Consider the following 15,961-nt stretch of genomic DNA (forward strand, 5'->3'; position numbering starts at 1 on the left):
TGCCCCCCATCCCCCCCTAACGCCCCCCGTCTCCCCCCCAGCCCCCCAAGTGCCCCCCGTCCCCCCCTAACGCCCCCCGTCTCCCCCCCAGCCCCCCAAGTGCCCCCCGTCCCCCTAACGCCCCCCGTCTCCCCCCCAGCCCCCAAGTGCCCCCCGTCCCCCCCAACGCCCCCCGTCTCCCCCCCAGCCCCCCAAGTGCCCTCGTCCCCCCCCAACGCCCCCGTCTCCCCCCAGCCCCCCAAGTGCCCCCCGTCCCCCCCCAACGCCCCCCGTCTACCCCCCAGCCCCCCAAGTGCCCCCCGTCCCCCCCCAACGCCCCCCGTCTCCCCCCCAGCCCCCCAAGTGCCCTCCGTCCCCCCCTAACGCCCCCCGTCTCCCCCCAGCCCCCCAAGTGCCCCCCGTCCCCCCCTAACGCCCCCCGTCTCCCCCCCAGCCCCCAAGTGCCCCCCGTCCCCCCCTAACGCCCCCCGTCTCCCCCCCAGCCCCCCAAGTGCCCCCCGTCCCCCCCTAACGCCCCCCGTCTCCCCCCCAGCCCCCCAAGTGCCCCCCGTCCCCCCCAACGCCCCCCGTCTCCCCCCCAGCCCCCCAAGTGCCCCCCGTCCCCCCTAACGCCCCCCGTCTCCCCCCCAGCCCCCCAAGTGCCCCCCGTCCCCCCCTAACGCCCCCCGTCTCCCCCCCAGCCCCCCAAGTGCCCCCCGTCCCCCCCTAACGCCCCCGTCTCCCCCCAGCCCCCAAGTGCCCCCGTCCCCCCCTAACGCCCCCCGTCTCCCCCCCAGCCCCCCAAGTGCCCCCCGTCCCCCCTAACGCCCCCGTCTCCCCCCCAGCCCCCCAAGTGCCCCCCGTCCCCCCCTAACGCCCCCGTCTCCCCCCCAGCCCCCCAAGTGCCCCCCGTCCCCCCCTAACGCCCCCCGTCTCCCCCCCAGCCCCCCAAGTGCCCCCGTCCCCCCCTAACGCCCCCGTCTCCCCCCCAGCCCCCCAAGTGCCCCCCGTCCCCCCCTAACGCCCCCCGTCTCCCCCCCAGCCCCCCAAGTGCCCCCCGTCCCCCCCTAACGCCCCCGTCTCCCCCCCAGCCCCCCAAGTGCCCCCCGTCCCCCCCTAACGCCCCCGTCTCCCCCCAGCCCCCCAAGTGCCCCCCGTCCCCCCCTAACGCCCCCGTCTCCCCCCCAGCCCCCCAAGTGCCCCCCGTCCCCCCTAACGCCCCCCGTCTCCCCCCAGCCCCCCAAGTGCCCCCATCCCCCCCTAACGCCCCCCGTCTCCCCCCAGCCCCCCAAGTGCCCCCGTCCCCCCCAACGCCCCCCGTCTCCCCCCCAGCCCCCAAGTGCCCCCCGTCCCCCCCTAACGCCCCCGTCTCCCCCCAGCCCCCCAAGTGCCCCCCGTCCCCCCCAACGCCCCCATCTTCCCCCCAGCCCCCCAAGTGCCCCCGTCCCCCCTAACGCCCCCGTCTCCCCCAGCCCCCCAAGTGCCCCCCGTCCCCCCTAACGCCCCCCGTCTCCCCCAGCCCCCCAAGTGCCCCCCGTCCCCCCCTAACGCCCCCGTCTCCCCCCCAGCCCCCAAGTGCCCCCCGTCCCCCCCTAACGCCCCCGTCTCCCCCCAGCCCCCCAAGTGCCCCCCGTCCCCCCTAACGCCCCCGTCTCCCCCCAGCCCCCCAAGTGCCCCCCGTCCCCCCCCAACGCCCCCCATCTTCCCCCCAGCCCCCCAAGTGCCCCCCGTCCCCCCCTAACGCCCCCCGTCTCCCCCCAGCCCCCCAAGTGCCCCCCGTCCCCCCTAACGCCCCCGTCTCCCCCCCAGCCCCCCAAGTGCCCCCCGTCCCCCCCTAACGCCCCCGTCTCCCCCCCAGCCCCCCAAGTGCCCCCCGTCCCCCCCTAACGCCCCCCGTCTCCCCCCCAGCCCCCCCAAGTGCCCCCGCCCCCCCCAACGCCCCCCGTCTCCCCCCCAGCCCCCCAAGTGCCCCCCGTCCCCCCCCAACGCCCCCCATCTTCCCCCCAGCCCCCAAGTGCCCCCCGTCCCCCCTAACGCCCCCCGTCTCCCCCCAGCCCCCCAAGTGCCCCCGTCCCCCCTAACGCCCCCCGTCTCCCCCCAGCCCCCCAAGTGCCCCCCGTCCCCCCCTAACGCCCCCCGTCTCCCCCCCAGCCCCCCAAGTGCCCCCCGTCCCCCCCTAACGCCCCCGTCTCCCCCCCAGCCCCCCAAGTGCCCCCCGTCCCCCCCTAACGCCCCCCGTCTCCCCCCCAGCCCCCCAAGTGCCCCCGCCCCCCCCAACGCCCCCCCGTCTCCCCCCCAGCCCCCCAAGTGCCCCCCGTCCCCCCCAACGCCCCCGTCTCCCCCCCAGCCCCCCAAGTGCCCCCCGTCCCCCCCTAACGCCCCCCGTCTCCCCCCCAGCCCCCCAAGTGCCCCCCGTCCCCCCCTAACGCCCCCCGTCTCCCCCCCAGCCCCCCAAGTGCCCCCCGTCCCCCTAACGCCCCCCGTCTCCCCCCAGCCCCCCAAGTGCCCCCCGTCCCCCCCTAACGCCCCCCATCTCCCCCCACAGGCGGCAGCTGGTGCCGGCGGCCCTGGACCTGGACCTGCAGCTGCTGCCACGACCCCTTTTTTGGGGTGATGGAGCCGGGGCTGCCCAGCCCCCCCCGCCTGCCCCAGGTACCCCAAAACCCCCCCAACCCCCCCCAAATCCCCCCCGGGGCTGCCCAGCCCCCCCCGCCTGCCCCAGGTACCCCAAAACCCCCCCAACCCCCCCCCAAATCCCCCCCGGGGCTGCCCAGCCCCCCCCGCCTGCCCCAGGTACCCCAAACCCCCCAACCCCCCCCAAATCCCCCCCGGGGCTGCCCAGCCCCCCCCCGCCTGCCCCAGGTACCCCAAAACCCCCCCAACCCCCCCCAAATCCCCCCCGGGGCTGCCCAGCCCCCCCCGCCTGCCCCAGGTACCCCAAAACCCCCCCAACCCCCCCCCAAATCCCCCCCGGGCTGCCCAGCCCCCCCCGCCTGCCCCAGGTACCCCAAAACCCCCCCAACCCCCCCCCAAATCCCCCCCCGGGGCTGCCCAGCCCCCCCCGCCTGCCCCAGGTACCCCAAAACCCCCCCAACCCCCCCCCAAATCCCCCCCCGGGGCTGCCCAGCCCCCCCCGCCTGCCCCAGGTACCCCCAAAACCCCCCCAACCCCCCCCAAATCCCCCCCGGGGCTGCCCAGCCCCCCCCGCCTGCCCAGGTACCCCAAAACCCCCCAACCCCCCCCAAATCCCCCCCGGGGCTGCCCAGCCCCCCCCGCCTGCCCCAGGTACCCCAAAACCCCCCCAACCCCCCCCAAATCCCCCCCGGGGCTGCCCAGCCCCCCCGCCTGCCCCAGGTACCCCAAAACCCCCCAAACCCCCCCCCAAATCCCCCCGGGGCTGCCCAGCCCCCCCCGCCTGCCCCAGGTACCCCAAACCCAACCCCCCCCAAATCCCCCCCGGGGCTGCCCAGCCCCCCCCGCCTGCCCCAGGTACCCCAAACCCCCCCAACCCCCCCCAAATCCCCCCCCGGGGCTGCCCAGCCCCCCCCGCCTGCCCCAGGTACCCCAAAACCCCCCCAACCCCCCCCCAAATCCCCCCCCGGGGCTGCCCAGCCCCCCCCGCCTGCCCCCAGGTACCCCAAAACCCCCCCAACCCCCCCCCAAATCCCCCCCCGGGGCTGCCCAGCCCCCCCCGCCTGCCCCAGGTACCCCAAAACCCCCCCAAACCCCCCCCAAATCCCCCCCCGGGGCTGCCCGGCCCCCCCCGCCTGCCCCAGGTACCCCAAAACCCCCCCAAACCCCCCCAAATCCCCCCCGGGGCTGCCCAGCCCCCCCGCCTGCCCCAGGTACCCCAAAACCCCCCCAACCCCCCCCAAATCCCCCCCGGGCTGCCCAGCCCCCCCCGCCTGCCCCAGGTACCCCAAAACCCCCCAAACCCCCCCCAAATCCCCCCCGGGGCTGCCCAGCCCCCCCCGCCTGCCCCAGGTACCCCAAAACCCCCCCAACCCCCCCCAAATCCCCCCCGGGGCCCCCAAGTGCCCCCAGGACCCCCAAGTGCCTCCCCAAACCCCTCTCTGGACCCCCAAGTGCCCCCAGGACCCCCAAGTGCCCCCCCGAACCCCTCCCTAGACCCCTAAGTCGCCCCCCCAAACCCCTCCCTAGACCCCCAGGTGCCCCCAGGACCCCCAAGTGCCTCCCCAGGACCCTCCCTGGACCCCCAAGTGCCCCCCCAGGACCCCCAAGTGCCACCCCGAACCCCCCCCCTAGACCCCTAAGTCGCCCCCCCACAACCCTCCCTAGACCCCCAGGTGCCCCCAGGACCCCCAAGTGCCTTCCCAAACCCCTCCCTGGACCCCCAAGTGCCCCCAGGACCCCCAAGTGCCTCCCCAAACCCCTCCCTGGACCCCCAAGTGCCCCCAGGACCCCCCAAGTCCCCCCCCAAACCCCTCCCTGGACCCCCAAGTGCCCCCAGGACCCCCAAGTCCCCCCCAAACCCCTCCCTGGACCCCCAAGTGCCCCCAGGACCCCCAAGTCCCCCCCCAAACCCCTCCCTGGACCCCCAAGTGCCCCCAGGACCCCCAAGAGCCCCCCCCAAACCCCTCCCTGGACCCCCAAGTGCCCCCAGGACCCCCAAGTCCCCCCCCAAACCCCTCCCTGGACCCCCAAGTGCCCCCAGGACCCCCAAGTGTCCCCCCAAACCCCTCCCTGGACCCCCAAGTGCCCCCAGGACCCCCAAGTGCCTCCCCAAACACCTCCCTGGACCCCCAAGTGCCCCCAGGACCCCCAAGTGCCTCCCCAAACCCCTCCCTGGACCCCAAGTCCCCCCCCCAGCCCCCCAAATCCCATTTCCCCCCCCCCACACCAGGTGCGGCGCCTGCTGGAGGAGGCCCCCCCCGCCGTGCCCCTAGGTGAGTGCCGCCCCCCAAGTGTGGGGCTGGGGAGGAGGGGTGGTTTGGGGGTGCCCCACGGCGCCCCCTGACCCCCCCCCGTGTTGCCCCCCCCCCAGCGCCACCGCTGACGGTGTCACCCGAAGCCATCACCCTGCGCGAGCCCGAGCCCCTGGCCCTGCCCCCCATCGAGGTGGGGCTGCCCCACGGCGCGGCACGCAGCGGGGGTCTGCCCCATAGCGAGGGGCTGCCCCATAGTGCGGAGGGGTGGGGGGGGTCTGCCCCGTAGCGAGGGGCTGCCCCATGGTGCGGAGGGGTGGGGGGGGTCTGCCCCATAGCGAGGGGCTGCCCCATAGTGTGGAGGGGTGGGGGGGTCTGCCCCATAGCGAGGGGCTGCCCCATGGTGCAGAGGGGTGGGGGGGGTCTGCCCCATAGCGAGGGGCTGCCCCATGGTGCGGAGGGGTGGGGGGGTCTGCCCCATAGCGAGGGGCTGCCCCATAGTGCGGAGGGGTGGGGGGGTCTGCCCCACAGCGAGGGGCTGCCCCATAGTGCGGAGGGGTGGGGGGGTCTGCCCCACAGCGAGGGGCTGCCCCATGGTGCGGAGGGGTGGGGGGGTCTGCCCCACAGCGAGGGGCTGCCCCATGGTGCGGAGGGGTGGGGGGGGTCTGCCCCATAGCGAGGGGCTGCCCCATAGTGCGGAGGGGTGGGGGGGGGTCTGCCCCATAGCGAGGGGCTGCCCCATAGTGCGGAGGGGTGGGGGGGTCTGCCCCATAGCGAGGGGCTGCCCCATGGTGCGGAGGGGTGGGGGGGTCTGCCCCATAGCGAGGGGCTGCCCCATGGTGCGGAGGGGTGGGGGGGTCTGCCCCATAGCGAGGGGCTGCCCCATAGCAGGACCCTGACCCATAGCGGCCCTGGCCCTCCCCTTGTGTGTTGGGCTGCCCCATAGCAGGGGGATGTGGGGCCGCCCCATAGTGCAGGCGGAGCGGTGGGGCCGCCCCATAGCAGGGGGGATGTGGGGCGGCCCCATAGCAGGGGGATGTGGGGCTGCCCCATAGCGGGGGGCTGTGGAGCTGCCCCATAGCAGGGGGGATGTGGGGCTGCCCCATAGCAGGGGGATGTGGGGCCGCCCCATAGCGGGGGGGATGTGGGGCTGCCCCATAGCAGGGGGGATGTGGGGCTGCCCCATAGCAGGGGGATGTGGGGCCGCCCCATAGCAGGGGGGATGTGGGGCCGCCCCATAGTGCAGGCGGAGCGGTGGGGCTGCCCCATAGCGGGGGGCTGTGGGGCTGCCCCATAGCGCAGGCGGAGCTGCCCGAGGTGACGCCCCGGGAGCTGGAGCTGCTGGCGGAGGCCGAGGCCGAGCTGCTGCCCCCCGGTAGGGGCACTTGGGGGGCAGGGGGCACTTGGGGGGCAGGGGGCACTTGGGGGGCAGGAGGAGAACTTATGGGGCAGGGAGGCAGTTGGGGGGCAGAGGAGGCACTTGGGGGCGGGGGGCACTTGTGGGGCAGGCCCACTTGGGCAGGGGAGGCACTTATGGGGCAGGGGAGGCACTTGGGGGGCAGGGGAGGCACTTGGGGGCACTTGGAGGGCAGGGGAGGCACTTGGGGGTGCAGGAGCACTTATGGGGCAGGGGTACTTATGGGGCAGGGGGGCACTTGGAGGGTGCAGGGGGCCCCATGTGGGTCCCAGCCCCACGGCAGGCCCCCGTGTGGGTCCCAGCCCCACAGCAGGCCCCCATGTGGGTCCCAGTCCCACGGCAGGACCCCGTGTGGGTCCCAGCCCCACGGCAGAGGGCCTCGTGTGGGTCCCAGCCCCACGGCAGGCCCCCGTGTGGGTCCCAGCCCCACAGCAGGCCCCCATGTGGGTCCCAGTCCCACGGCAGGCCCCCGTGTGGGTCCCAGCCCCACGGCAGAGGGCCCCGTGTGGGTCCCAGCCCCACGGCAGGACCCCGTGTGGGTCCCAGCCCCACGGCAGAGGGCCCCGTGTGGGTCCCAGCCCCACGGCGCCCCCCGCCCCACAGTGGAGGAGGCAGTGGAAGAGGTGGCGCCGCCCCCGCCCCCCGGTGAGCACTTGGGGGGCATTGGGGGGCGCGGGGGGGGGGCACTTGGGGGGCAGCCGCCCACCCCCGTCTTGGCCCCCCCAGTGCTGAGACCCCCGGAGGAGCCGGTGCTGCCCCCGCCCCCCCCCGAGGTACGTGTGGGGCGGGGGGACGTGTGGGGCGGGACATGTGGGGCCTGACGTGTGGGGCGGGGGGACGTGTGGGGCAGGACGTGTGGGGCGGGGGGACGTGTGGGGCAGGGGGGACGTGTGGGGCGGGGGGACGTGTGGGGCAGGGGGGGCGGGGGGACGTGTGGGGCAGGGGGACGTGTGGGGCAGGGGGACGTGTGGGGCGGGGGGACGTGTGGGGCAGGGGGACGTGTGGGGCGGGGGACGTGTGGGGCGGGGGGACGTGTGGGGCGGGCGTGTGGGCGGGACGTGGGGGCGGGGGGACGTGTGGGGCAGGACGTGTGGGGCCTGACGTGTGGGGCGGGGGGACGTGTGGGGCAGGACGTGTGGGGCGGGGGGACGTGTGGGGCAGGGGGGGACGTGTGGGGCGGGGGGACGTGTGGGGCAGGGGGACGTGTGGGGCAGGGGGGACGTGTGGGGCGGGGGGACGTGTGGGGCAGGGACGTGTGGGGCGGGGGGACGTGTGGGGCGGGGGACGTGTGGGGCAGGGACGTGTGGGGCGGGGGGACGTGTGGGGCAGGACGTGTGGGGCGGGGGGACGTGTGGGGCGGGGACGGTGGGGCAGGGGGACGTGTGGGGCAGGACGTGTGGGGCGGGGGGGACGTGTGGGGCAGGGGACGTGTGGGGCGGGGACGTGTGGGGCGGGATGTGTGGGGCAGGGGGACGTGTGGGGCAGGGGGAGGTGTGGGGCAGGGGGACGTGTGGGGTGGGGGGACGTGTGGGGCAGGGGGGACGTGTGGGGCAGGACGTGTGGGGCGGGGGACGTGTGGGGCAGGGGGACGTGTGGGGCGGGGGGACGTGGGGCAGGGGGGACGTGTGGGGCAGGACGTGTGGGGCAGGGGGGACGTGTGGGGCAGGGGGACGTGTGGGGCGGGGGGACGTGTGGGGCAGGGACGTGTGGGGCGGGGGGACGTGTGGGGCAGGGGGACGTGTGGGCAGGGACGTGTGGGCAGGGACGTGTGGGGCGGGGGGACGTGTGGGGCGGGGGGACGTGTGGGGCAGGGGGGACGTGTGGGGCAGGGGACGTGTGGGGCAGGGGGGACGTGTGGGGCGGGGGGACGTGTGGGGCAGGGACGTGTGGGGCAGGGGGACGTGTGGGGCTGTGGGCAGGGGGACGTGTGGGGCAGGGGGACGTGTGGGGCAGGGGGACGTAGGTGGGGCAGGGGACGTGTGGGGCAGGGGGGACGTGTGGGGCGGGGGGACGTGTGGGGCAGGACGTGTGGGGCAGGGGGACGTGTGGGGCAGGGGGACGTGTGGGGCGGGGGGACGTGTGGGGCAGGACGTGTGGGGCAGGGGGGACGTGTGGGGCAGGGGGACGTGTGGGGCGGGGGGACGTGTGGGGCAGGACGTGTGGGGCAGGGGGACGTGTGGGGCAGGGGGACGTGTGGGCAGGACGTGTGGGGCAGGGGGACGTGTGGGGCAGGGGGGACGTGTGGGGCGGGGGGACGTGTGGGGCAGGGGGGACGTGTGGGGCAGGGGGACGTGTGGGGCAGGGGGACGTGTGGGGCGGGGGGACGTGTGGGGCAGGACGTGTGGGGCAGGGGGACGTGTGGGCGGGGGGACGTGTGGGGCGGGGGGACGTGTGGGGCAGGGGGACGTGTGGGGCGGGGGGACGTGTGGGGCGGGGGGACGTGTGGGGCAGGACGTGTGGGGCAGGGGGGACGTGTGGGGCGGGGGGACGTGTGGGGCAGGACGTGTGGGGCAGGGGGACGTGTGGGGCAGGGGGACGTGTGGGGCGGGGGGACGTGTGGGGCGGGACGTGTGGGGCAGGGGGACGTGTGGGGCGGGGGGACGTGTGGGGCGGGGGGACGTGTGGGGCAGGGGGACGTGTGGGGCGGGGGGACGTGTGGGGCAGGACGTGTGGGGCGGGGGACGTGTGGGGCGGGGGGGACGTGTGGGGCAGGACGTGTGGGGCAGGGGGACGTGTGGGGCGGGGGGACGTGTGGGGCGGGGGGACGTGTGGGGCAGGACGTGTGGGGCAGGGGGACGTGTGGGGCGGGGGGACGTGTGGGGCGGGGGGACGTGTGGGGCAGGACGTGTGGGGCAGGGGGACGTGTGGGGCAGGGGGGACGTGTGGGGCGGGGGGACGTGTGGGGCAGGACGTGTGGGGCAGGGGGACGTGTGGGGCGGGGGGACGTGTGGGGCGGGGGACGTGTGGGGCAGGGGGGACGTGTGGGGCGGGGGGACGTGTGGGGCGGGGGGACGTGTGGGGCAGGACGTGTGGGGCAGGGGGACGTGTGGGGCGGGGGACGTGTGGGGCAGGGACGTGTGGGGCAGGGGGACGTGTGGGGCAGGGGGACGTGTGGGGCGGGGGGACGTGTGGGGCGGGACGTGTGGGGCAGGGGGACGTGTGGGGCGGGGGGACGTGTGGGGCGGGGGACGTGTGGGGCAGGGGGGACGTGTGGGGCGGGGGGACGTGTGGGGCAGGGACGTGTGGGGCGGGGGGACGTGTGGGGCGGGGGGACGTGTGGGGCAGGACGTGTGGGGCAGGGGGACGTGTGGGGCGGGGGGACGTGTGGGGCGGGGGGACGTGTGGGGCAGGACGTGTGGGGCAGGGGGACGTGTGGGGCGGGGGGACGTGTGGGGCGGGGGGACGTGTGGGGCAGGACGTGTGGGGCAGGGGGACGTGTGGGGTGGGACGTGTGGGGCAGGGGGGAGGTGTGGGGCAGGGGGACGTGTGGGGCAGGGGGACGTGTGGGGCGGGGGGACGTGTGGGGCAGGATGTGTGGGGCAGGACGTGTGGGGCGGGCGCAGGTGCCCCCCCCGCGCCGCCCCCCCCGGCCCCCGCCGCGACCTCCAGCCCCAGCTGCCCCCCGACCGGCTGCGGCTGCAGCTGCTGCGGCCCCGGGCCCACTGCCGCCCCCCGGTGAGCCCCGGCGGCCGGGGGGGCCCAGGCGTCCGGGGGGGCCAGGTGTCCGGGGAGGGGGCCCAGGCTCCGGGGAAGGGGCCCAGGTGTCCGGGGAGGGGCCCAGGCGTCCGGGGAGGGGCCCAGGTGTCCGGGGGGGCCCAGGCGTCCGGGGAAGGGGCCCAGGCGTCCGGGGAGGCCCAGGCGTCCGGGGAAGGGGCCCAGGCGTCCGGGGGGGCCCAGGTGTCCGGGGAAGGGGCCCAGGTGTTCGGGGGAGGGACCCAGGTGTCCGGGGAGGGGGCCCAGGCATCCGGGGAGGGGCCCAGGCATCCGGGGGGGGCCCAGGTGTCCAGGGAAGGGGCCCAGGTGTCCGGGGAGGGACCAGGTGTCCGGGGAGGGGCCCAGGTGTCCGGGGAAGGGGCCCAGGTGTCCCGGGAGGGGCCCAGGCGTCCGGGGAAGGGACCCAGGTGTCCCGGGAGGGGCCCAGGCGTCCGGGAAGGGGCCCAGGCGTCCGGGGAGGGGCCCAGGTGTCCGGGAAAGGGGCCCAGGTGTCCGGGGGGGCCCAGGCGTCCGGGGAAGGGGCCCAGGCGTCCGGGGGAGGGGCCCAGGTGTCCGGGGAAGGGGCCCAGGTGTCCGGGGGGGGGCCCAGGTGTCCAGGGAAGGGGCCCAGGTGTCCGGGGAGGGGCCCAGGCGTCCGGGAGCGGGGGACCTAGCTGTCCGGGGAAGGGGCCCAGGTGTCCGGGGGGACCCAGGCGTCCGGGGGGAGGGTCCCAGGTGTCTGGGGAAGGAAGGGGCCCAGGTGTCCAGGAAGGGGCCCAGGTGTCTGGGGAAGGAAGGGGCCCAGGTGTCCAGGAAGGGGCCCAGGTGTCTGGGGAAGGGGCCCAGGCGTCAGGGGAAGGGGCCCAGGTGCCTGGGGAGGAGCCCAGGTGTCCGGGGAGGGGCCCAGGCGTCCGGGAGGGGGCCCAGGTGTCCGGGGAGGGGCCCAGGCGTCCGGGGCAGGGGCCCAGGTGTCCAGGAAGGGGCCCAGGAGTCCGGGGAGGGGGCCCAGGTGTCCGGGGAAGGGGCCCAGGCGTCCGGGGGGCCCAGGCGTCCGGCTCCGCCCCCACACAGGTGCTGCTGGAGCCCCTGCGAAGAGGCGCCGGAGCCCCGCTGAGCTGCTGCGAGCTCCGACCTGCGGTGAGCAGGGGCCCAGGTGTCCGGGCGAGGGGCCCAGGCGTCCGGCCCCGCTGACCCTCCCCTCCCGCTCCCCCCCCCCCGACCCCCAGGCTGGCTCCCCCCGGAGCTGGAGCCTCTGTGGAGCCGCTGCGCCCGCCCGGGACCCCCGGCCCCCCGCCGCCCCCAGAGGTGCCCAGCGAGGTCGAGGTGAGGGCCCAGGCGTCCGGGGAGGGGGCCCAGGTGTCCGGGTGAGGGGCCCAGGCGTCCGGGGAGGGACCCAGGTGTCCGGGGAAGGGGCCCAGGCGTCCGGGGAGGGACCCAGGTGTCCGGGGAAGGGGCCCAGGCGTCCCGGGAGGGACCCAGGTGTCCAGGAAGGGACCCAGGGGTCCGGGGAAGGGCCCAGGTGTCCGGGGAAGGGGCCCAGGCGTCCGGGGGAGGGGCCCAGGTGTCCGGGCAAGGGACCCAGGTGTCCGGGGAAGGGGGCCCAGGTGTCCGGGGAAGGGACCCAGGTGTCTGGGGAGGGAGCCCAGGTGTCCAGGGAGGGGCCCAGGCGTCCGGGGAGGGACCCAAGCGTCCGGGGAAGGGGCCCAGGTGTCCGGGGAAGGGGGCCCAGGTGTCCAGGAAGGGGCCCAGGTGTCAGGGGAAGGGGCCCAGGCGTCCGGGGAAGGGGCCCAGGTGTCCGGGGAGGGACCCAGGCGTCCGGGGAGGGGCCCAGGTGTCCGGGGGAAAGGGCCCAGGTGTCCGGGGAAGGGACCCAGGCGTCCGGGGAAGGGGCCCAGGCGTCCGGGGAGGAGCCCAGGTGTCCGGGGGAGGGGCCCAGGCATCCGGGAAAGGGGCCCAGGTGTCCAGGGAGGGGCCCAGGTGTCCGGGGAGGGGGCCCAGGTGTCCGGGGAAGGGGCCCAGGCATCCGAGGAGGGACCCAGGCGTCCGGCCCCCCCAGGTGCCGCGCGAGGCGCTGGAGCCCAGCATCCCGGCGCTGCCCTCCTCGGGTGAGTGACCCCCCCCGCGGTGCTGTGGGGCGGCTGTGGGTCGCCGTGGGGGGTAGTGGTTGCCATGGGGCAGTGGTGGGGCAGCGGCTGTTGCCGTGAGGTTGTTGTGGTTGCTGTGGGGTGGTTGTGGGGCTGTTGTGGGTTACTGTGGGGCAGCGACGGCTGCCGTGGGGCGGCTGTGGGGCGCCGTGGGGCAGCGGCGGTTGCCGGGGGGCGGTGGTGGGGCGGCTGTGGGTTGCTGTGGGGCCATGGTGGTTGCCGTGGGGCTGTTGTGGATTACTGTGGGGCAGCGGCGGTTGCCATGGGGCGGCTGTGGGTCACCGTGGGGCAGCGGCAGTTGCCGTGGGGCGGTGGTGGGGCGGCTGTGGGTTGCTGTGGGGCCATGGTGGTTGCCGTGGGGGCGGCTGTGGGTCGCTATGGGGCAGCGGCAGTTGCCGGGGGGCGGCTGTGGGTCGCCGTGGGGCAGCGGCGGTCTCTCCCCAGAGATCTCCCTGGAGGTGACGGAGGAGGAGCTGCGGCCCCGGCTGCTGCCCCCCGAGGAGCGGCGGTGAGTGCCGGGGGGCACGCGTGTGGGGCTGGGGACACGCGTGTGGGGCTGGGGACACGGCAGGGGACACGCGTGTGGGGCTGGGGACACGCGTGTGGGGCTGGGGACACGGCAGGGGACACGCGTGTGGGGCTGCGGACACGCGTGTGGGGCTGGGGTCACGGCAGGGGACATGCGTGTGGGGCTGGGGACATGCGTGTGGGGCTGGGGACACGGCAAGGGACACGCATGTGGGGCTGGGGACACGGCAAGGGACACGCGTGTGGGGCTGGGGACACGCGTGTGGGGCTGGGGACACGGCAGGGGACACGCGTGTGGGGCTGGGGACATGCGTGTGGGGCTGGGGACACGGCAGGGGACACGCATGTGGGGCTGGGGACACGGCAAGGGACACGCGTGTGGGGCTGGGGACACGGCAAGGGACACGCGTGTGGGGCTGGGGACACGCGTGTGGGGCTGGGGACACGGCAGGGGACACGCGTGTGGGGCTGGGGACACGCGTGTGGGGCTGGGGACACGGCAGGGGACACGCGTGTGGGGCTGGGGACATGCGTGTGGGGCTGGGGACACGGCAGGGGACACGCGTGTGGGGCTGGGGACACGGCTGGGGACACGTATGTGGGGCCGGTGCTGACCGCCCCCCCTGCCCCCCCCACAGCCCCCCGGTGCCCCCGGTGCCCCCCCCGGTGCTGCCCGAGGTCCCGGAGGGGCCCGAACCCGAACTGCCGCCCGGCCCCCCGCCCAGCATGGCCGCCCTGCGCAGGTAGGCCCCCGGACGCCTGGGCCCCCTCCCCGGACGCCTGGGCCCTTCCCCGGACGCCTGGGCCCCCTTCCCCGGACACCTGGGCCCCTCCCTGGACGCCTGGGCCCTTCCCCGGACGCCTGGGCCCCCTTCCCCGGACACCTGGGCCCCTCCCTGGACGCCTGGGCCCCTCCCGGACGCCTGGGCCCCTTCCCCGGACGCCTGGGCCCCTCCCCGGACGCCTGGGCCCTCTCCCGGACGCCTGGGCCCCTCCCCGGACGCCTGGTCCCTCCCCCGGACACCTGGGCCCCTCCCCGGACACCTGGGCCCCTTCCCCGGACACCTGGTCCCTCCCCCGGACGCCTGGTCCCTCCCCCAGACACCTGGGCCCCCTCGCCCGGACGCCTGGTCCCTTCCCCGGACACCTGGGCCCCTTCCCCGGACACCTGGGCCCCCCTGGACACCTGGGCCCCTCCCTGGACACCTGGGCCCCCTCCCGGACGCCTGGGCCCCTCCCCGGACGCCTGGGCCCCCTCCCGGACGCCTGGGCCCCTCCCCGGACGCCTGGGCCCCTTTCCCGGACACCTGGGCCCCTCCCCGGACGCCTGGTCCCCCTCCCCGGACACCTGGGCCCCTTCCCCGGACGCCTGGGCCCCCCCCCGGACGCCTGGGCCCCTTCCCCGGACGCCTGGGCCCCCCCCCCGGACGCCTGGGCCCCTTCCCCGGACGCCTGGGCCCCCCCCCCAGACGCCTGGGCCCCTTCCCCGGACGCCTGGGCCCCTTCCCCGGACACCTGGGCCCTTCCCGGACACCTGGGCCCCTTCCCCGGACACCTGGGCCCCCTTCCCCGGACGCCTGGGCCCCCCCCCGGACGCCTGGGCCCGCCGCGGGCAGGCTGGTGCTGGCGGAGCTGGCCCGCACCGGGGGGACGGATGTGGCCTCGCTGCTGCCCCCCGCCGCCACCCGGAGCCTCGTCAGCCGCCTCTTCTCCCTGCTGCTGGGTGAGTGACGCCGTGGGGCCGCCCCCCCCCCCACCCGCGTGTCCCGCCCCCCCACCCGTGTCCCGCCCCCCACACGCGTGTCGCCGCCCCCCACACGCGTGTCGCCGCCCCCCCCGCAGAGCTGTGCGGCGCCCGGGTGCTGCGGCTGGAGCAGGCCCGGCCCTACGGCCCCATCGCCGTGGGGCTCGGCCCCCGCTTCTCCCCCCCGGCGCCCCGCTGAGGGGGCCCGGCCCCCACGCACACGCCAAGCACACGCCACGCACACGCCAAGGACCCAGCTCCACAGACAGCCCTACGGGCACGCGGTTGCCAGCCCCACGGACACGCCAACACGCGCCGCTCCAGCCCCACGGACACGCCAGCATCACCCGCTGTGGACGCGCGGGTCCCGGCCCCACGGACAACGCCACGGACACGCGGGTCCCGGCCCCACGGACACGCCAGGAGCGCCCCCCCCCCCCCCCAAACCGCACAGGCGAGGTACAGCCGCTCGGCCACCCCCTTTATTGCTCGCGCTGACGTCACCCGGCCGCCGCCGCTTCAGGGGCCTCCCGGCGACGGGACAGTTTCCTGTTGGCAACAGCGTGACGTCACCGCGGGGGGGGGGGCCGACCCCCCCCCCCAACCCCGATGACGTTAGCTGTCACCGGGAGAACGATGGACGCGAACCGGGGAGGGGACGTGAGTGTTTGGTGGGGGGGGGGTGTCCGGCTGTACCGTGGGGGTACCCGGCTGTACTTGGGGTGTTCAGGGAGCGTCCGGCTGTACTTTAGGGTCACAAAGCCATACTGCATGGGTGTTCCCCAGCCTCTGCCTGTACTTTTTTTTGGGGGGGGGGTGTTACTCGGCTGTACCTTGGGGATGTCTGCCTGTACTCTGGGTGTGTGTGTGTGTGGCTGTACCTAGGGGGTGCTCGGCTGTACTTTAGGGGCCTGGGATGGGACTTTGGGGGTGTTTTGGGGGGTATTCGGAGGGTATGCTGGGGGCTGCCTGTGCCTTGGGGGGTATTTGAGGGTATCTGGCTGTCCTTGGGGGGCACCCAGCTGTAATTCAAGGGTGTCCGGCTGTACTTTGGGGGTAGCTGGGAGCGCGCGGTTGCACTGCAGGGGTGTCTGCGGGTGTGGGGTTGTAGTCGGTGGGTACCTGGGGGCAGGCGGCTGTACTCCAGGGGTATCTGGAGGAGCGTGCGACTGTACTCGGGGGATATCTGGGGGCATGGGATTGTACTCGGGGTATGTGGGGATGCGTGGTTGTACCCTGGGGGGTGTGCAGTTGTACTCGGGGCATCTGTGGGTGAGTGGCTGTACTCGGGGGGGTCGGGCGGCTGTAGTGGAGGGGGTCAGGGGGTTGGGCGGGTGTAGCAGAGAGGTGTTGGGTCAGGCGGCTGTAGCGGAGGGGTGTAGTGAGGAGGTGGGCGGCTGCAGCAGAAGACTGTAGCGGGGGTCGGGCAGGTGTAGCGGAGGGGTGTTGGGGTCAGGCGGCTGTAGCGGAGGAGGGTTGGGAGGCAGGTGGGTGTAGCGGTGTAGTGGAGGGGTGTCGGGGGGGTCGGGCAGCTGCAGCGGACGGGTGTAGCGAGGGTCGGGCAGGGGTA

At 76.4% G+C, this 15,961-nt stretch overlaps 3 protein-coding genes across 3 annotated transcripts in view; 2 read left to right on the forward strand and 1 right to left on the reverse strand.

Annotated features, from left to right (window-relative positions):
• Window positions 1–404: 404 nt before the first annotated feature.
• LOC138062705 (uncharacterized) lies at window positions 405–12,088 on the forward strand (the record flags this gene model as incomplete). The annotated part of the gene is given in 6 exon segments (XM_068921715.1): window positions 405–959; window positions 4,844–4,886; window positions 4,985–5,122; window positions 6,163–6,240; window positions 6,886–7,055; window positions 12,032–12,088. Coding segments are annotated over 6 exon segments (1,041 nt in total), but the record flags the coding sequence as incomplete, so codon positions are not given.
• Window positions 11,027–15,178, forward strand: REC8 (REC8 meiotic recombination protein). The gene is made up of 6 exons (XM_068921669.1): window positions 11,027–11,112; window positions 11,202–11,298; window positions 12,032–12,627; window positions 13,286–13,390; window positions 14,264–14,370; window positions 14,490–15,178. Exons 3-6 carry the CDS (start codon window positions 12,329–12,331, stop codon window positions 14,588–14,590), a joined length of 612 nt encoding a protein of 203 aa, XP_068777770.1. The 5' UTR covers window positions 11,027–11,112; window positions 11,202–11,298; window positions 12,032–12,328; the 3' UTR covers window positions 14,591–15,178.
• The window catches only part of IPO4 (importin 4), a 33,222-nt gene continuing 31,824 nt past the window's right edge, over window positions 14,564–15,961 (reverse strand). Inside the window, exon 30 of the mRNA XM_068921716.1 lies at window positions 14,564–14,940. Coding sequence (XP_068777817.1) covers window positions 14,735–14,940 — 206 coding nt within the window. The 3' untranslated portion in view covers window positions 14,564–14,734. The remainder of the gene's footprint in view (window positions 14,941–15,961) is intronic.

This window comes from Struthio camelus, chromosome 29 (genome assembly GCF_040807025.1).
Source record: "Struthio camelus isolate bStrCam1 chromosome 29, bStrCam1.hap1, whole genome shotgun sequence".
Classification (NCBI taxonomy): Eukaryota; Metazoa; Chordata; class Aves; order Struthioniformes; family Struthionidae; genus Struthio; species Struthio camelus.

Bases quoted from the DNA above. Each gene is read 5' to 3' on its own strand.
- REC8 (XM_068921669.1), top strand. From the start codon at position 12,329: ATGGTGGTTGCCGTGGGGCTGTTGTGGATTACTGTGGGGCAGCGGCGG. The intron at 12,628-13,285 runs GTGAGTGCCGGG...CCCCCCCCACAG, and splicing joins CTGCCCCCCGAGGAGCGGCG to CCCCCCGGTGCCCCCGGTGC. The intron at 13,391-14,263 runs GTAGGCCCCCGG...CGCCGCGGGCAG, and splicing joins AGCATGGCCGCCCTGCGCAG to GCTGGTGCTGGCGGAGCTGG.